The sequence below is a fragment of the Quercus robur genome, chromosome 11 (assembly GCF_932294415.1).
Source record: "Quercus robur chromosome 11, dhQueRobu3.1, whole genome shotgun sequence".
Taxonomy (NCBI): Eukaryota; Viridiplantae; Streptophyta; class Magnoliopsida; order Fagales; family Fagaceae; genus Quercus; species Quercus robur.
Window position 1 is genome coordinate 4,462,731 of NC_065544.1, and position 14,836 is coordinate 4,477,566.

The window sequence follows — 14,836 nt, forward strand, 5'->3', positions numbered from 1 at the left end:
TTCACTCACTCTGGTAACAAATTGCTACAAGAATTCAGAACAGGTAAAGAGAAGTGAATTGCAAAAACAGAAATGCTTGATCTGCTATTGTGCTTCGTGATCAAATGGTTTTTTTTTTTTAATTATTATTATATTTTTAAAGACTAGTTTACCTACAACTCTGCACGTCTTTCTATCATTTGCTTCACATGGCGTGGACTTGACTTAGGTTGCGTTTGGATTGGGATGAAAAGTCTGCGTCTGCGTTTACGTTTTTTTTTTTCACGCGTTTTTGAGCGTTTTGAGGGGTGCGGCTACTGTTCATGCACTGTTTAATGAACAGTAGCCGCAAACTTTGACTTTTCAAATATTTTTGGACCAATCACAACACATCGTGTACTGTTCACGGACCCACAAATTTCACTTTTCAGCAACTTTTTCATTAAAAATGGGTCCCACGATACTATTCACACATTTAAAAATTATTTCGCTACAGTGTTTTTCAGTTTTCAGTTTCAGTTTTCAGTTTTCAGCTGTATCCAAACGGACCCTAAGCTTATTCCTCTATGAGATGCTAATATGCTTTAGTCATGACCTGATTGGGGTTTTATTTTAATGTCTTTCTTTCTTTGTCACTTTCGCAAGCTTTCATTAGTGATTTTATACATTACAGCAAAAAAAGAATTAGTGATTCTACATCTGTTTCCATGTGTGTGCCTACAAAGTAAAAGAAGAAAGGAAGACATTAGTAGAGGAACCATTACTTTTGAGATTATTAAACAATGGCCTGCAGTTACCATCTGCAATTGGATTCTCTAAATTGATTGTTGGATTGTTTCTCATCCTTGCAGGCACTTCTGCAGAGGACACTGAATGACTATAGAACCAATCAAGTAGTTTGGATATTCGTTTGATTCAAAGCCAGGATAACATTCGCAATCCACAAGTTGCATTCAAAGCTGAAAAATTCAACTAAATGGGTGATATGCGGTGGGGCTTATTTAATAATTATGCTTATCTGATACAATTTAGCATTATTTATAAAAAGAAAATGTGATTTCATCCTCTCTCTCTGTCTCTCTCTCCATCCCTCCATAAACAAAAAAAGATTGCTGCTGATTAAAAAACTGATCGCTGACGTGTAAAATTTATAATAAAAAAAAAAAAAGAAAAATGGGAAAAAAAGAAACAATTTTGCCTTGATTAGAAAGACAATTGAGGGTTCTTTTGTAAATTAAAGAATTCATATTACAAATAATCTTTCATTTTGTTTGTGGGGAGAGAGAGACAGAGAGAAATGCTTTTTTTTTTTTTTTTGGTTGCCCTCTAGAGCCAGCATTAATTAACCACGCTGCCATTCTGCTTTACACTTGCTTCACTGCATTTTGGTACATGCTGTATGAGAGGCCAAATGGGGTGAGTTTAAGGGCATGGTTATGCAGCGATTGTAATGCGAGTTTGTAATTGGTTTCATAAGTATAAACAAAAAATGAAGATGAAGGTTGATTTTTTTGGAGTACAGGTTAGTTGTATTATGCAGACTAATTTCTAATCTTTATTATTAACTAGTTGCATACCTGCGCGTTGCGCGTGATAATTTTTTAGATAAAATACTATTTTAATCCCTAGACTTTCTAAAGAGTTTCAAAAAAAAAAAAAAAAGTTTTATCATATTTTTCATAATCTTGTCTATAACATTTTTTACCATTATCATATATTTATTGGTTGATGATTTGTATAAAATAGACATTAAATGAGAGGTAGAATTATTCAATAAATTTTTTTAAGTCATGGTGTATGAAGATTATGATATATATATATATATATATATATAATTTCCCTAGTTAGAGTTTGATTAGTTTTAAGTTTAAATTTTGTATTATTATATTTAATTGTTGATTTTATTGCACTATAAAGTTTTCAATGTCCTCTGTATAGCCATTTCTATTTTATTTCTTACTACTCTTTACCACCTTTTTATTTTCCAAATAATAGTTATTAATTGACGTTTGATTTCATTTCTTTTTTTCTTCCTTCATTTATTCTTTATTACTTTGTATGTTCCCTTTCTAGTTGTAAATTTTATAAGAAATAGATATCATGGATGGCTTAAATAGTTATAGATGTAGTTAGGTTAGTGGTATGTCAAAGGTTTTTTTTTTTTTTTTTTTCTTCTTCTGAATTTTCAAGGCAATATGAAAGACATTTCTCTAGTTTAGTCTCAATCAATTAAGATATCCATAATATATTAACAGAAGTAATAATGAGCCTTAAAATTTTTTAACGTATGAAGTGGTTAGGTTAGTGGTATGTCAAAGGTTTTATAAAAAAAATTTAAAAATAATTCCAAGGAAATGTAAAAGTCATTTTTTTGAAAAAAGAAATTGTGACTTTTTGAATTGTAGAAATATGATTGTTTTAATTACCTTGTTTATAGATTTCATTATTAAGTTATAAACATCTAAATTAAAGTAGATGAATATACAAATGCAAAAGTATATGTAAAGTTACAACCGCATAAGATAAATATGTATAGATATATATATTTTTTTGATTATTCATGAATCATTCATTGTTTACTTATAAATATCTAAATTATTTTTTTTTTGGAAAAAATTCTAAATTAAAATAGATGAATGTGTAAAACAGTTTTAGTAAATTGTAATATAAAACATTTTTTTCTCAATATTTTATGTAACTTTTCCCATAAGATCAATATTTTTGGCATCCTTTAAAGATGATACATAATATTTTTGAGAAGAAGAAGAAGAAGAAGAAGAAGCAAAAGCAGAGATGATGCTAACACATAATATAAAATTATTAAGTTTGCATGATTTAAATAGGTGGCAAAAAAAATATTAATGTATCTATGATAAAAGTTTTTATCTAAATGATATATAGTAGTTCATATTTTTTTAGACTTAATTCAAAAAGTTAATTCTCAATAGCCTTTTTAAGTCTACAAAATGCTCAATCTATAGGTCTAGTCACATTCAAAGGGTGCTATCTAAATTATAAATTATATGACCCTTTATCACACAAATATATTGATTCCTCCAACGTATGGTAAAGGAAGACAGGTTTGTGTCTAGCCATTTTCTTGATTTGTGTCGCATAATTTAACAGTATGGAGGATATAACTGGATTTAAATATTGAATAAAATAAGATGAGAGGAAAAAAGAGTAAAAATAAACTATATAGCAATAAACATCAAATTATCCAAGTCATTCTATGTAATATAATACCATTATATTATTATATACTATATGCATAATGTAGTAGGATAATATTTAATCAAAGAGAATATAAAAGATAACAACTTAAAACACAAAAATAAATTGCATCAACCCAAAATAGAATTCTAATTAACATAAAAATTCATCAACCCAAAGAATTGGTGCAACGAAAAAAAAAATCAAACAAAAAATGAAAAAAAAAAAATTTGAGAGAGAGAAAGAGAGAGAGAAGTAACATTTTTTGTGTGAGATAACTATGCATAGAATGAAAAGGAAAATGTCAAATTTATAGTAAGATGTTGAGAATAAGAAGAGTTAAAATAAAGGAAGACAAAAAGGTAGAGAAATAATGATATTTAGGTAGAAAGTAGTGGGGAGATGAAGAGATAAAAGGGAGGGAGAGTTTTGAAAAATTAATAATAAAAATAATGGTTAAAAGATATTTTAATTTTTAAATAATGGAGTTTTTAAGTCATCTTAAATGAGAAAATGTTTAAATATATATACAACAAAAATTGGAAACAAAAAATGATGACGTGACTGCTGATGTGGCTCAATGTGAGCATAGCAATATTAAATGCTACATTTCAGCTTTTAGTAATATATAGATTTCTATATAATGTGAAATTGTGAATTTTCAAACTTACGGCCAATATACAGCTATAATATACTTGTATTATAATTTACTTCGATTTTTAGGATCAGATGCACATAAACATATCATGAACTTGCAACCTTTCCTAATCTTGAACATTCAACTTTGACTGACCATACATTGGGCATGAGTTATGTATGTTATCCTGATGAGTTCTGCTACAGCTACCAGATTTTTTAATGAAAAAATTTACACAGCATCTCACTAGGCATTTCACTGGGGTCCACCACATAATCATTTCAATGTTTTTTTTCTTTTAGGAATCAGTTCAATGTTTTAAATGTGGGTACTCTCAAAAAAATGTGGATATTGCTCTTGAAATTATGGATTAATTGTCAAGTGGAGTGTACATTAACAAGTGTCAAAAGATTTATTGTTGTTTGAAAAGGATGGTGTCTTCTCAAATTTGATGGGGCCACCTCTTTTATGGACAATAATCATATAATTTATAAATTAACTTTTCAAGTAAATCAATAGCACAAGGTAAATATCTTTCAATTTTCTCTTTTCAATTTTTGTCTGAAAAAGTTAAAAGACTGGAGTGTAAAGTTTATAGTCCTTGGGTACAGGATAGTTGCAATGTTTTCTCTTTGGTTTAAAATGTAGCAATGAATGGGATTGAATTTTTGTAATTTAATTATGAAAACAATCTGTAACATGTTCCATTGTATTTCCATCTTTTAATATGCTGATTATGAGAGCACACTCACTAGATGATGGTACTTTTTTGCTTTTGTTTCGATAATAAGAAGAAAATGCATTAACATATATTGTTCTGTTATAAAGAAAAAGCTCAGCCTTATCAAAGCTAGCAAATTTACCACCACGGTTTATATGCAAAATATAACAAGTTGCATCAACACATTAGTTTGCTTCATAGAAAAAATGCTCAATTGTCTTGTTTGTAGAAAAAATGCTCATCTCTCCCACCTCAATCCAAATAGGCCATTAGATCCATCCTTTTGTATCTTGTTTGTACTTAATGGGAGGTAAGGTCTACCTGCGAGTAGACTTGTTGGCCCTAATGATAGAGTTCGGGCCCTTGGCTTTGGTTCCAGTCTTGTCCTGCATTCAAGCAAGTATTTTAGAAAGAACGACTCGGTTTTATACTTTCATATAGATACTATAGCTCCTGTCTCATGTTGCTCGGAAATGACTAAGCCTTTTTCAAGAGGCTTTCACCATTAAAACTAAACTAGACCCATTCCCTCTACTTCCATTTAATCTTAATCTTGCTGCATAAATACATTGTAAGACTGAGGATGCCCTTAATAATCCCTTCCTCTCCTATAAAGGCTTTCATCTGCACTAGCACTAGTATGAGAAAGACTTGGTATGTAATCCATGCCCTTGTTCAGGCTATAGTCCATTAGCAAGCGAGTGAGGGCAATAGTTCCTTCTATTTATTTACTAAGGATATACAAGCATTACGAGGAGTTTCTATTTTCCATTCAATAATATGAACATTTTATATCTGTTCCTATTTTCTCTACCTGCTTTAGAACATTCATAGCAAGGAAGGTGAAGTTAAAATTATTTTAGTGTGTTACTGTAGCTACTATCTCTAGTAGCTCATTGTAGCTGGATGTTAAAGAAAAAAAGAATTTTTTATTACCCACACACATAAACCTCATCTCACACATAGACAAGCCACCACAGCTCCTGCTCTCTCTCCCTCCAACCGTCTCTCTCTCTCTCTCTCTCTCTCTCTCTACCTCTCCGTCTCCCTCTTTCTCTCTCATGGGTCTAGGTTGATTTTGTAGATCATGATGTCCCACAGATCCAAACCGGTCTGAATGCCCACAAAACCCATCACCTTCTGCCTTTTCTTCATATTTGGATCTATGCCAATTCCATCGCCATCGCTGACGACTCCGTCTCCAACTCTCTCCCAGAAGACTCAGATCAATCTTGGCTCAACATTTGCGCATTTTTTATGGCAAGATGAGAAGCATAGCGAGTCCAAAGATGAAGCTGGCTAGATCAATGATAAGGTAGCTGACAAGGATAATGCTAGTCGATCTACGCAAGGAGGCTGGCAAAGCGCGGTTTTGGGCGTGTGGTGTGTGTGAATGTGCGTGTATAGTATAAATACAATATAACTTTATATAGTTTAATAATTAAGAAATGTAGAGTGTTTGTTCCATGCGTGTATGTATTGTTATTGTTATTATGTTATAATAACTTTTTATTATAAAGTTAGATTCAAAATAAAAATATAGTAAAGTTTGTGATTGACTGATTGTTTAAGCATTTAATTGGTTAAGTAGACACTTAGTGTATTATTTATATGTATAATGTATGGATGAGTGTGGTTGTGTGGATCAATAACTAATACAGTGCCTATGGGTTGAATTTTGTCATTTAGTTTAAAATATTTTTATAAAAAGAATGACAAATAAATAATGACTACTGCATACAAATAAAAACATTATACAAACTTGTCACACCTATTTACATTGACAATTGATAATTAATTATCATGTAAGGATTTCAAAATATGAAAACTCATAGAAGGAAATTTTAAAACTTCTTGTATTTGTGTGTGTTATTTATTTATTTATTTATCTTTTGTGTGCCAATAACTCAATATATTCAAGTTCTATTTTTAAAAAATTTTGTTGTTAATTTAACCTTTAATGACCCCTGAAAAAATTTTCCTGGAGCCACCATTGAGCTTGGAATGTAACTATTAAAGCATATACAAGATGCAAGTCAACCCGGCAAAGCCTTTGGCCCTTTGCCAACTATTTTCTTTTTATGATTTTGTTTTCTGTTTCATCATTGTGCTCAATGTGGGGCCATTTTGTTTGATAGACTATAGGACCTTATTCCTTTGTTAATAACAACAACAATACACTAAATAAGAAAGGGTAAGGTTGTTTGATATTCTGCTCTAATTTTCAGAAGCCTAATCAGTTTCAGTTGGCCTTTTGTTATAACATATAAGTTTGTGTTATCGAAAGTTTTTATTTTAGTTACTTCTTTGAAGTCCTCTTCTTGCTGAAGTTTTTAATTCTTATGTAGCCCCTTATAAATTGAAGTATTTAACTATGATATTGGGCATGAAATAAGTTTCATTGGTTTATCAGGTTTTGACTTTGCAACATCTGTAATTAACTTGCATAGAATTTCCTAGTATGTTTGATTCGCCAAATTAAAATTTTTGATGCATTGATATTTGGGAGTAGGGGGATTTGAACTTTGGATGTTTTGGTTGGAAACACTAAGAAGTGCCAACTAATTAGCTACATGGCTTTTGGCAATTTGCCAAATTAAAATTGCATTTTCTTTCTTCATTTAATACTGATTAACACTCAATAAATGTAATTGTCCTATTTTTTTATGTTAGTATTATACAGAGCTCTGACAACTTATAGAATTCTATGCAGTTCAATAAGGTTATCTACTATCAATTGAAATTTGGGCTTGAGAAAGATCATACAGATACCAGTGGTGCAACGATAGGGGTATCTGCACTATTGGATGATTCATGGTTATCTGCTGATAGCTTTTTATACCATCTTTGCAAGGTACCTCTCTGAGCTTACTAAGTCATTGTTTATATGCATGATTGTGCTGCCATGCTTAACGGGCATTTGTGGAAATTTACAATTTCCCTTGTTGTCAAAACTTTTACTGGCAAGTCAGATTTCAAGGCTTTCATTGATCTAGTGAACTGTTTACCTACTCACCAACAGTTATCGGTCAATTTGAGCAACTTGCTTAAAAAGAAATAAAGATCATTGCTTGGTCAGTTTTAATCACATTGATTGAATTATGTTTCCATTGTAACATTTTTACTTGTTAAAAAAAACTGGTAAGTTTATCACAGATTTTTGACGAATTGCTGAATGGAATTGCAGGACTTCTTTTCATTGATGCTAGATGCCTCATCTGTTGATGGACATCTGCTGTCGTGGGTATGAACACTAATCCTGCTTCTTCATGTTCTTCATTTTGATTCTCTGTTGGTTTGGAGGTTGGGGCTGGGGGCAACTTGCTAGGCTTTCATTTTCTCTTCATACACTTTTCTTTTAGGCATTAGCAATTGATTCTCTATTTTGGTCTACATAAGATTATGGATTTTCTACTCTACAAATTAGATGTTATGTATTTATTATTTTAACTGGTTTTATAGAGATACATGTATATAACATATAAATCTACCTATAAAAAAATTTCATGTCAAGGAAATTTGCTTCATTCATAAAACCAAACATTATCAATTACAAAAATTGTTGAAAACCCCTACTATGTTGCTTTATTCTCTCTCTAGGGGAAAAAAAAACCAAAAATCTTATTAATTCAAACTCAATCATTTATGATTTTGATTTTTAATGTTTAATTTTTGTTTTTTACCAGTTACAAGTTCATATCTCTAGTGTCATTTGATTCATTTCATACTGGATAGCTAGATCTTAATACATTTATGGAATATTGAAAATTTAAGTTTGTTTTATGATGATATCTTGCAAATTGAATTATGCATTTTTTGATTTCCTTGAATAAGGATGTTTACTTTCCTATTTTTAATAGATAGAGACAACTCACATATTTTTATAAGATTGAATCAATGACCTCAGCCTCTATGCTTTATGGTGGGACACATACAATCAAGGCTAAACTACCATCTACACTTTGTATGTTTGGGGTTGCGGTCCATCAACAATGAGAATTTGTAATTTACACCCTCAAGTATGAAATCAATGTCAATGTGCCCCTTCCATCGTGGTCTATCTCATTTTTGCTACTAATCCACTCAAATATGACATCATTACAGGGTGGTTGTAGTGATTTACCCTGGGTTAGCCTGTTTGTTGTTAGGTTGGCCATACACAGTGGTGATTTGGCGGCTCAGAGGTGTTTGGGCAATCGTACTTGGATGGGTTGATTTTTGGGTTTTGGTTAATTTTGTCTCCTTATGTTCAAAAGGGCGTAATTATTTGGTGGTTTAGCGGCAAGAATGAAAAGACGTCAAGGGACAAAATGATAGCAATGCCAAACTTAAAAGGGTGTAAATCATATTTTAGTCTATAGTCAAATTTTGGTGGTTACCTTGGAAAATAGTTGATTTGTCTTGGTTTAGGTGACTGATAGCCTGATATGAATTTGTGATATCAATGCCATGCCTGTAATTGCTAGTGATGGCTGAAATGCATGACATAAAGGCCAATAGTGGTCAATATTTGCCATCTGGTATAAAGGCCAAAAGTTGTCAATATTTGATATTTTTCAACAATCTATGGTAGCTTCAGCTGGTTTTGGTAAAATTTTGTCAGTGACTCTGAATGTTATGTAAGGGCCATTACACTCGATTTGAGCCACATTAGTTTTAATGCATTTTAACACTTTGGTTGAAGTCATTTGGTCCATAGGCTATAGGAAAGGAGTTTGTTGAACCTTCATTTGAGTGAAATCTCCCATAAGGGATTGTTAAGCTTTCACTTCATTGCAAGTAGTTGCTTTCTACTTATTAAGACAAATTGTAATGTCCTCTCTTTTTATTATTATAGACAAGGAAACTTAAAGAGTTGCTTGAGAACAATCTAGGGTGGGAATTTCAGCTAAACAGTGTAGTCAATGGAATATACTTTGAAGAAGATGACGAGGTTAGTGCGTATCCATATTAAAAATTTGATCTATGAACTTTCTCGCTCATGATCTCATCCTTGCTCATTGTTCAACTTTGCAGTTTGCTCCGGTAGTAGAGATGTTGGATGACCCAAGTTGTAACTAACTTCGGCAATTGAAGATAGGGATTGTGGTCCTCCATCCCATTAATGTAAACACACTTTAGTTATACCTAACTTGGTTTACAATATTTCACTTTCTTGCCAAATTTTAAGGCAAATTCTTTTTAGTTTTCACTAGTGTAGAAGATATAAATATTTTTGTATATTATGATAAAAAAGACTTGGTATTTATATGGATGATGTAATAGACTTTTTAGAATAATTATTATGTTAATTTCTCCCACTAGTTATCAGCTTAAGATTTTGGCATAAATTGGTAATTGATTATGGTATTAATCACTTATTAAGTGAAAGTCTAGGCTCACACATAAGGAGGTGATAGAATAATGGTTAAATCATTAAATTTTCTATTTCTTTTTCAATTTAAAGATGTGCAATGTTCAAACTTTTTAGGGTGATTTTGCATTGCTAATGTTCAAGATTTTCTTGTGACTTGATTCCATAATGATTTTTATTTGCCAAGAGCCTTATAACTCAATGGATACCTTCTAGCGTTTTTAATAAAAATATTTTGGGCTCAAATTCCTCCTCCCCATTGTAATTATTGAATTATCAAAAGTGAATTAGTTATTATTTATTTGGTAATGTGGAGCTTTTTTAGAAGGGAGTGAATGGTTGTATAAGAAATTAAAAAAAAAATTGTTATCTCAAGTGATAGCTTAATTGTTATGGCATCCTTTTGTGCTCTGTACATGTGGTTTGAATCTTATTTTTCATACTCCCACTATTTATCATCTAAACAAAAAAAGTATAGAATAAATTAGTATGACTAAACTAATGACAAGGTTGACTTATATGGTTTTTTGGCCTATTTTCTCCTCTATATATGGGATGGGAAACGCTGCTTCTAATTATGCATCTCAAGTTTGATTTAGTGGTTCTGGTCAAGAGGCTTGTTGCTTTGCTAAGAGAGTTACAACTCTTTTTTGATTGTTTTGCATGTTTTTTGGCTATAGTTTATGAGCTACTTGACTTATTTCTAATTGTGTCTTGTTTTGAGAAATTTTCTTGCTCGTTTAGAAAAAAAAAAAAAAATCCTTTCTTTTCTTCTTTTGAGAAAAGAAAAATAGTGGAACATGTCGGATTGTCCATAACAATTTGAAAATACAACAAATATACAAATAGTAATGAAAAGCATGTCACAAAATTGAATTGAACTTTTTTTTTGGGAGAAAAAGAGAAGAAAATCTGAACTCTAACTGCAAGCAAAGATTGAAGGTAATGTACCATTGTGTTTTTACGTATTGTTCAAGGGGTATTGGGAAAAGAAAAAAATTATCTATATATAAAATATTTTTTTACTAGTTTAATTTTATCTTGGAAACACTTTTGCACACCTTGATTTAAATCTTGCACATCCTAATCACATATTAGCCCAACCCAAAATCAAGCAACAAAACAAATTTGTCCATCCCAAAACCAAACAACATAGGTCATAGATCTTTCTCCCTCTTTCTCTTTGATCTCAGTATCATGAATCTTATCTAATCTTATCTCTCTTCTCTATTCAACTATCTCAGTATCGCTGGCTTTAAGAGTTAAGAGTGAGTGTTTATGAGTTGTGAGTATCTCTTTCTTTATTATAAATTTATATTATGTATGTGTAAGTGTGTGTGTTTAATTCTGATTGTGATACTGATAGTGTGCATTATTTTTCAATTTTTTTTTTGTTATAATGTTGTTTGTGTGAATGTGTGCATTTATAGTATAAATATAATATAACTTTATATAATTTAATAATTAGAAAATACGTATAACTATAATATAACTTTATATAATTTAATAATTAAGAAATACAGAGTGTTTGTTACATGTGTATGTATTGTTATTGTTATTATATTATAATAACTTTTTGTTATAAAGTTAGATTCAAGAAAAAGAATAGTAAAGTTAGTGATTGACGGATTGTTTAAGCATTTGATTGATTAAATAAAGAATTCGTGCATTATTTATGTATGGATGAGTGTAGCTGTGTGGATCAACAAAAAATAGAGTGCCAATGGTTTAGTTTTGTTATTTAGTCTAAAATATTTTTATAAAAACAATGACAAATAGATAATGACAATTGTATAAAATAAAAACATTATACAAACTTGCCACACCTACTCACATTAATAATAGATAATGGCAATTGAGATTGGACAGACAGGAAATCTCTAAGAACTCAAGCAAAAAAAAAAAATATCGGATTGTCCATAGCAATTTTAAAATACAATAAATATACAAATAGTAATGACAAGCGTGTCACAAAATTGAATTGAACCATTTTTTTTTTTTTTTTGGGAAAAAAAAAAAAAGAGAGAAGAAAATCTGAACACTGACAGCAAGTAAAGATTGAAGGTAAAGAGAGAAGAAAATCTCCATTCCTCCAAATCACGCATATTATGGAGCGTAAATTCCTTCAATGAGGGGAATGAAATTGCACCGTCTCCATGGAACTCATTGCCAATATATTTCACAGCATGCCAGCCAGCTATATAAAGAACCTTGAGGAAAGGTAGTTTGCCAAGAGGTGGCAAATGTTCACATCTTTCCCAACAATCTAGCGAAATTCGAACCAAATCACAAAGAATTGAATCTTGAATCCATGTTGGAATTTTTGAACCATGATAGTTGTATATGGACAGTTCTTTCAGATTTGAATGAGGTTGGAGACCATCAAGAACATCTTCAATATGGTCCGGTACATGGCTTTTATTGTCACTCTGCCACACAAACGTGGCGAATGAAGATTTTGTTTTCCAATCAAATTTGCACTTTTGGCCTCCTCTGAATTTTTGACATTATCAAGTTCCTTTATTGTCAACTCGTTTCGAAGGTTTAGCCCTTTCAACTCACTTACTTGATAACCTTTTTCCTTGCCAACAATGAAGATGCTCAATGATTGGAGGCAAGTTAGTTGTCCCATTCCTTCAGGCATACAAGTAAGAGAACCACAACCAGTGATGCCAAGATACATAAGGTTTTTCATGTGCTTCATACCATTGGGTAACTTACAAAGAAAATGACAATAATCTAGTTTCAATGTTTGCAAGTTCAAGAGGCAGGTTGTTGATTCAGGTAAAACTTTGATCCTAGACCCAGACATGTTAAGATACCTTAAATGTTTTAGATTGTTGATTGATCTTGGTACTTCCTGAGCGACATATCTAAAATCCAATACCCGAAGATACTTTTGTTTCAAGAAGAATGGCAGAGAAGCTTTACAACTAACTGCATCAATGCATGAGCGTAGAGATCGAACTTTATGTAGGTCCTCATTCAAAGAAATGTCTTGTGATGAGATCATGCCAAAAAACATATGAAAAATCCTGCCTTCAACTTTCACATCTTTATCGGATTCCAGTGCAACGCATTCATGCCTCATAATAGATTGAGCAAGATCATGCATAAGGTCATGCATTTTACACGTTATACAGCCAGGATACTCCACCTTGACATCTTGAAAGAAAGACCTCCGTACTAATTCATTGAAGATACCAACACCAAAATCATACAACTCTGATGGTCCTTTGAAGGGAATAAAACCATTAGCCATCCACAGTTGTATCAACTTATCCATCTTAAGCTCATGATCTTTGGGAAATACACAGCAATAAGCAAAACATTGCCTTAGATGTGGGGATAGATGGTGATAGCTCAACATGAGGGCAGGCAGGATGGAATTCTCACTTTTCGGTAAATTCCAAATCTGACTATCTTTCACAATTAACCATTCACTTTTCGTTCTTTTTGAGCACACAAGGCTTCCAAGAGCATTTATTGCTAGAGGTACCCCTCCACATTTCTTCACTATTTCCTTGCCAATTGATTCCAATTCTGATCTTTCTTCTACCCTTTCCAACCCAAATGCACGTCCTTTAAATAAGGACCAAGATTCATCCTCTGACAAGCATCCAATGTGGTGTATAGGAAGTACTCTGGCAATTTTTTCAATCCGAGTTGTCACTATAAGCATACTACCTTTCTCTCCACACATCAACGTATGTTTTAGGCGGTCCCATTCCTCTTGATTCTCATTCCATACATCGTCCAAGACAAGCAAGAATTTTCTCCCACGTAATTTTTCTTGCAACTTTTGCTGTAGTGGATCCAACTCTGAAATACTACATGCACCACGATCAATAGACTCTATGATCGCCCTTAGCAACCTTCTTATCTGGAAATCATCTGATACACACACCCAAATTCTCAATTCAAAATGGCTCTTCACCCTTGCATCATTGTAGACTAATTGTGCAAGTGTTGTTTTACCCAAGCCCCCCATACCCCATATAGCATAAATGGCCAGACTATCTTGATCATTAGACACATTAGTGAGCAACATTTCAATGATCTTTTTTTTTTCCTCATCTCTTCCATAAATCTTACTTTCATTCACAAGTGAGCCAGTTTGTCTTTTTTCTACATCAAAAGCTTCCATGTTTATTTCTCCCTCTCCCAAGTGAAAAGATCTCTCCCTAGAAATGGCATCCAGTCTATCCCTCACATTCTTCAATTTATGTGCCATTTTCATGCGAAATATAAGTCTGTTTGGAAGAGAAAAGAATCTACTTACTTGGCTTGTAGCACCTTTCTCTCTCTCCACCTTTCGCATTAGAGCTTCAGTTGCAAACTCGTCCAGAACATTATCCACATCACAAGCTTTCCCAGCCAATCCATGATAACTTCATTGTCCCACTGCTTCTCCTCTGCATATTTGACAACGGATCGGATGGCAGACATCGTGCTCTTCAGATTGTCGAGCTCAGCTCCCAAGCCCCAAGCAACTCCAAATTCTTTTAGTGCAGAAGTATTCAAGTTCCCCACCACAGTGCTCACCAAGGCAGAAAGAAGTAAGTCCGCCATATGATCTCTCTTTCACTCACTCTAGTAATAAATTGCTATAGGAATACAGGATAGTTGAAGAGAAGTGAATTGCCAGAAGGGAAATGCTTTATCAGCTAGGAATACAGGATAGTTGAAGTAAGTCTTTCTACTTTTGGTTCCAAGGGCGTGGACTTGAGTTGACTATAGCATATTCTCTTTTGGATGGTATATTCCTAGTGGGATTTTAATTCATTTTTACATCTTGGCCCATCTTTCTTTCCTTGTCACTTTAGCAAGCTTTTTCACATCTGGCTCCACACGGCTTTGATTAGTGGATTCCAGATCTACTCCAGTTGATTAGTGATGGCCCACGAGGGTTTTACTTCGTTTTAGATTACTA

At 32.4% G+C, this 14,836-nt stretch overlaps 2 protein-coding genes across 2 annotated transcripts; one reads left to right on the top strand and one right to left on the bottom strand.

The window, feature by feature from the left end:
* The first annotated feature begins 7,240 nt into the window (after positions 1–7,240).
* Positions 7,241–9,798, top strand: LOC126707417 (uncharacterized). The gene is made up of 4 exons (XM_050407041.1): positions 7,241–7,404; positions 7,738–7,794; positions 9,388–9,483; positions 9,567–9,798. The coding sequence occupies exons 1-4, from the start codon at positions 7,258–7,260 to the stop codon at positions 9,609–9,611; spliced, it is 345 nt and encodes a 114-aa protein (XP_050262998.1). The 5' UTR covers positions 7,241–7,257; the 3' UTR covers positions 9,612–9,798.
* A 2,461-nt stretch (positions 9,799–12,259) lies between these two features.
* LOC126704637 (putative disease resistance protein RGA3) lies at positions 12,260–14,585 on the bottom strand. The gene has a single exon (XM_050403674.1). It carries the CDS (start codon positions 14,222–14,224, stop codon positions 12,260–12,262), a length of 1,965 nt encoding a protein of 654 aa, XP_050259631.1. The 5' UTR covers positions 14,225–14,585.
* Between the last annotated feature and the right edge of the window lie 251 nt (positions 14,586–14,836).

What these genes read in the sequence shown, in the direction of transcription:
- LOC126704637 (XM_050403674.1), bottom strand. Translation starts at nt 14,224, where the DNA reads ATGCGAAAGGTGGAGAGAGAGAAAGGTGCTACAAGCCAAGTAAGTAGA.
- LOC126707417 (XM_050407041.1), top strand. Translation starts at nt 7,258, where the DNA reads ATGCAGTTCAATAAGGTTATCTACTATCAATTGAAATTTGGGCTTGAG. An exon ending in TTTTATACCATCTTTGCAAG is followed by an intron (nt 7,405 to 7,737) that starts GTACCTCTCTGA and finishes ATGGAATTGCAG; the next exon opens with GACTTCTTTTCATTGATGCT. An exon ending in ATGGACATCTGCTGTCGTGG is followed by an intron (nt 7,795 to 9,387) that starts GTATGAACACTA and finishes TTATTATTATAG; the next exon opens with ACAAGGAAACTTAAAGAGTT.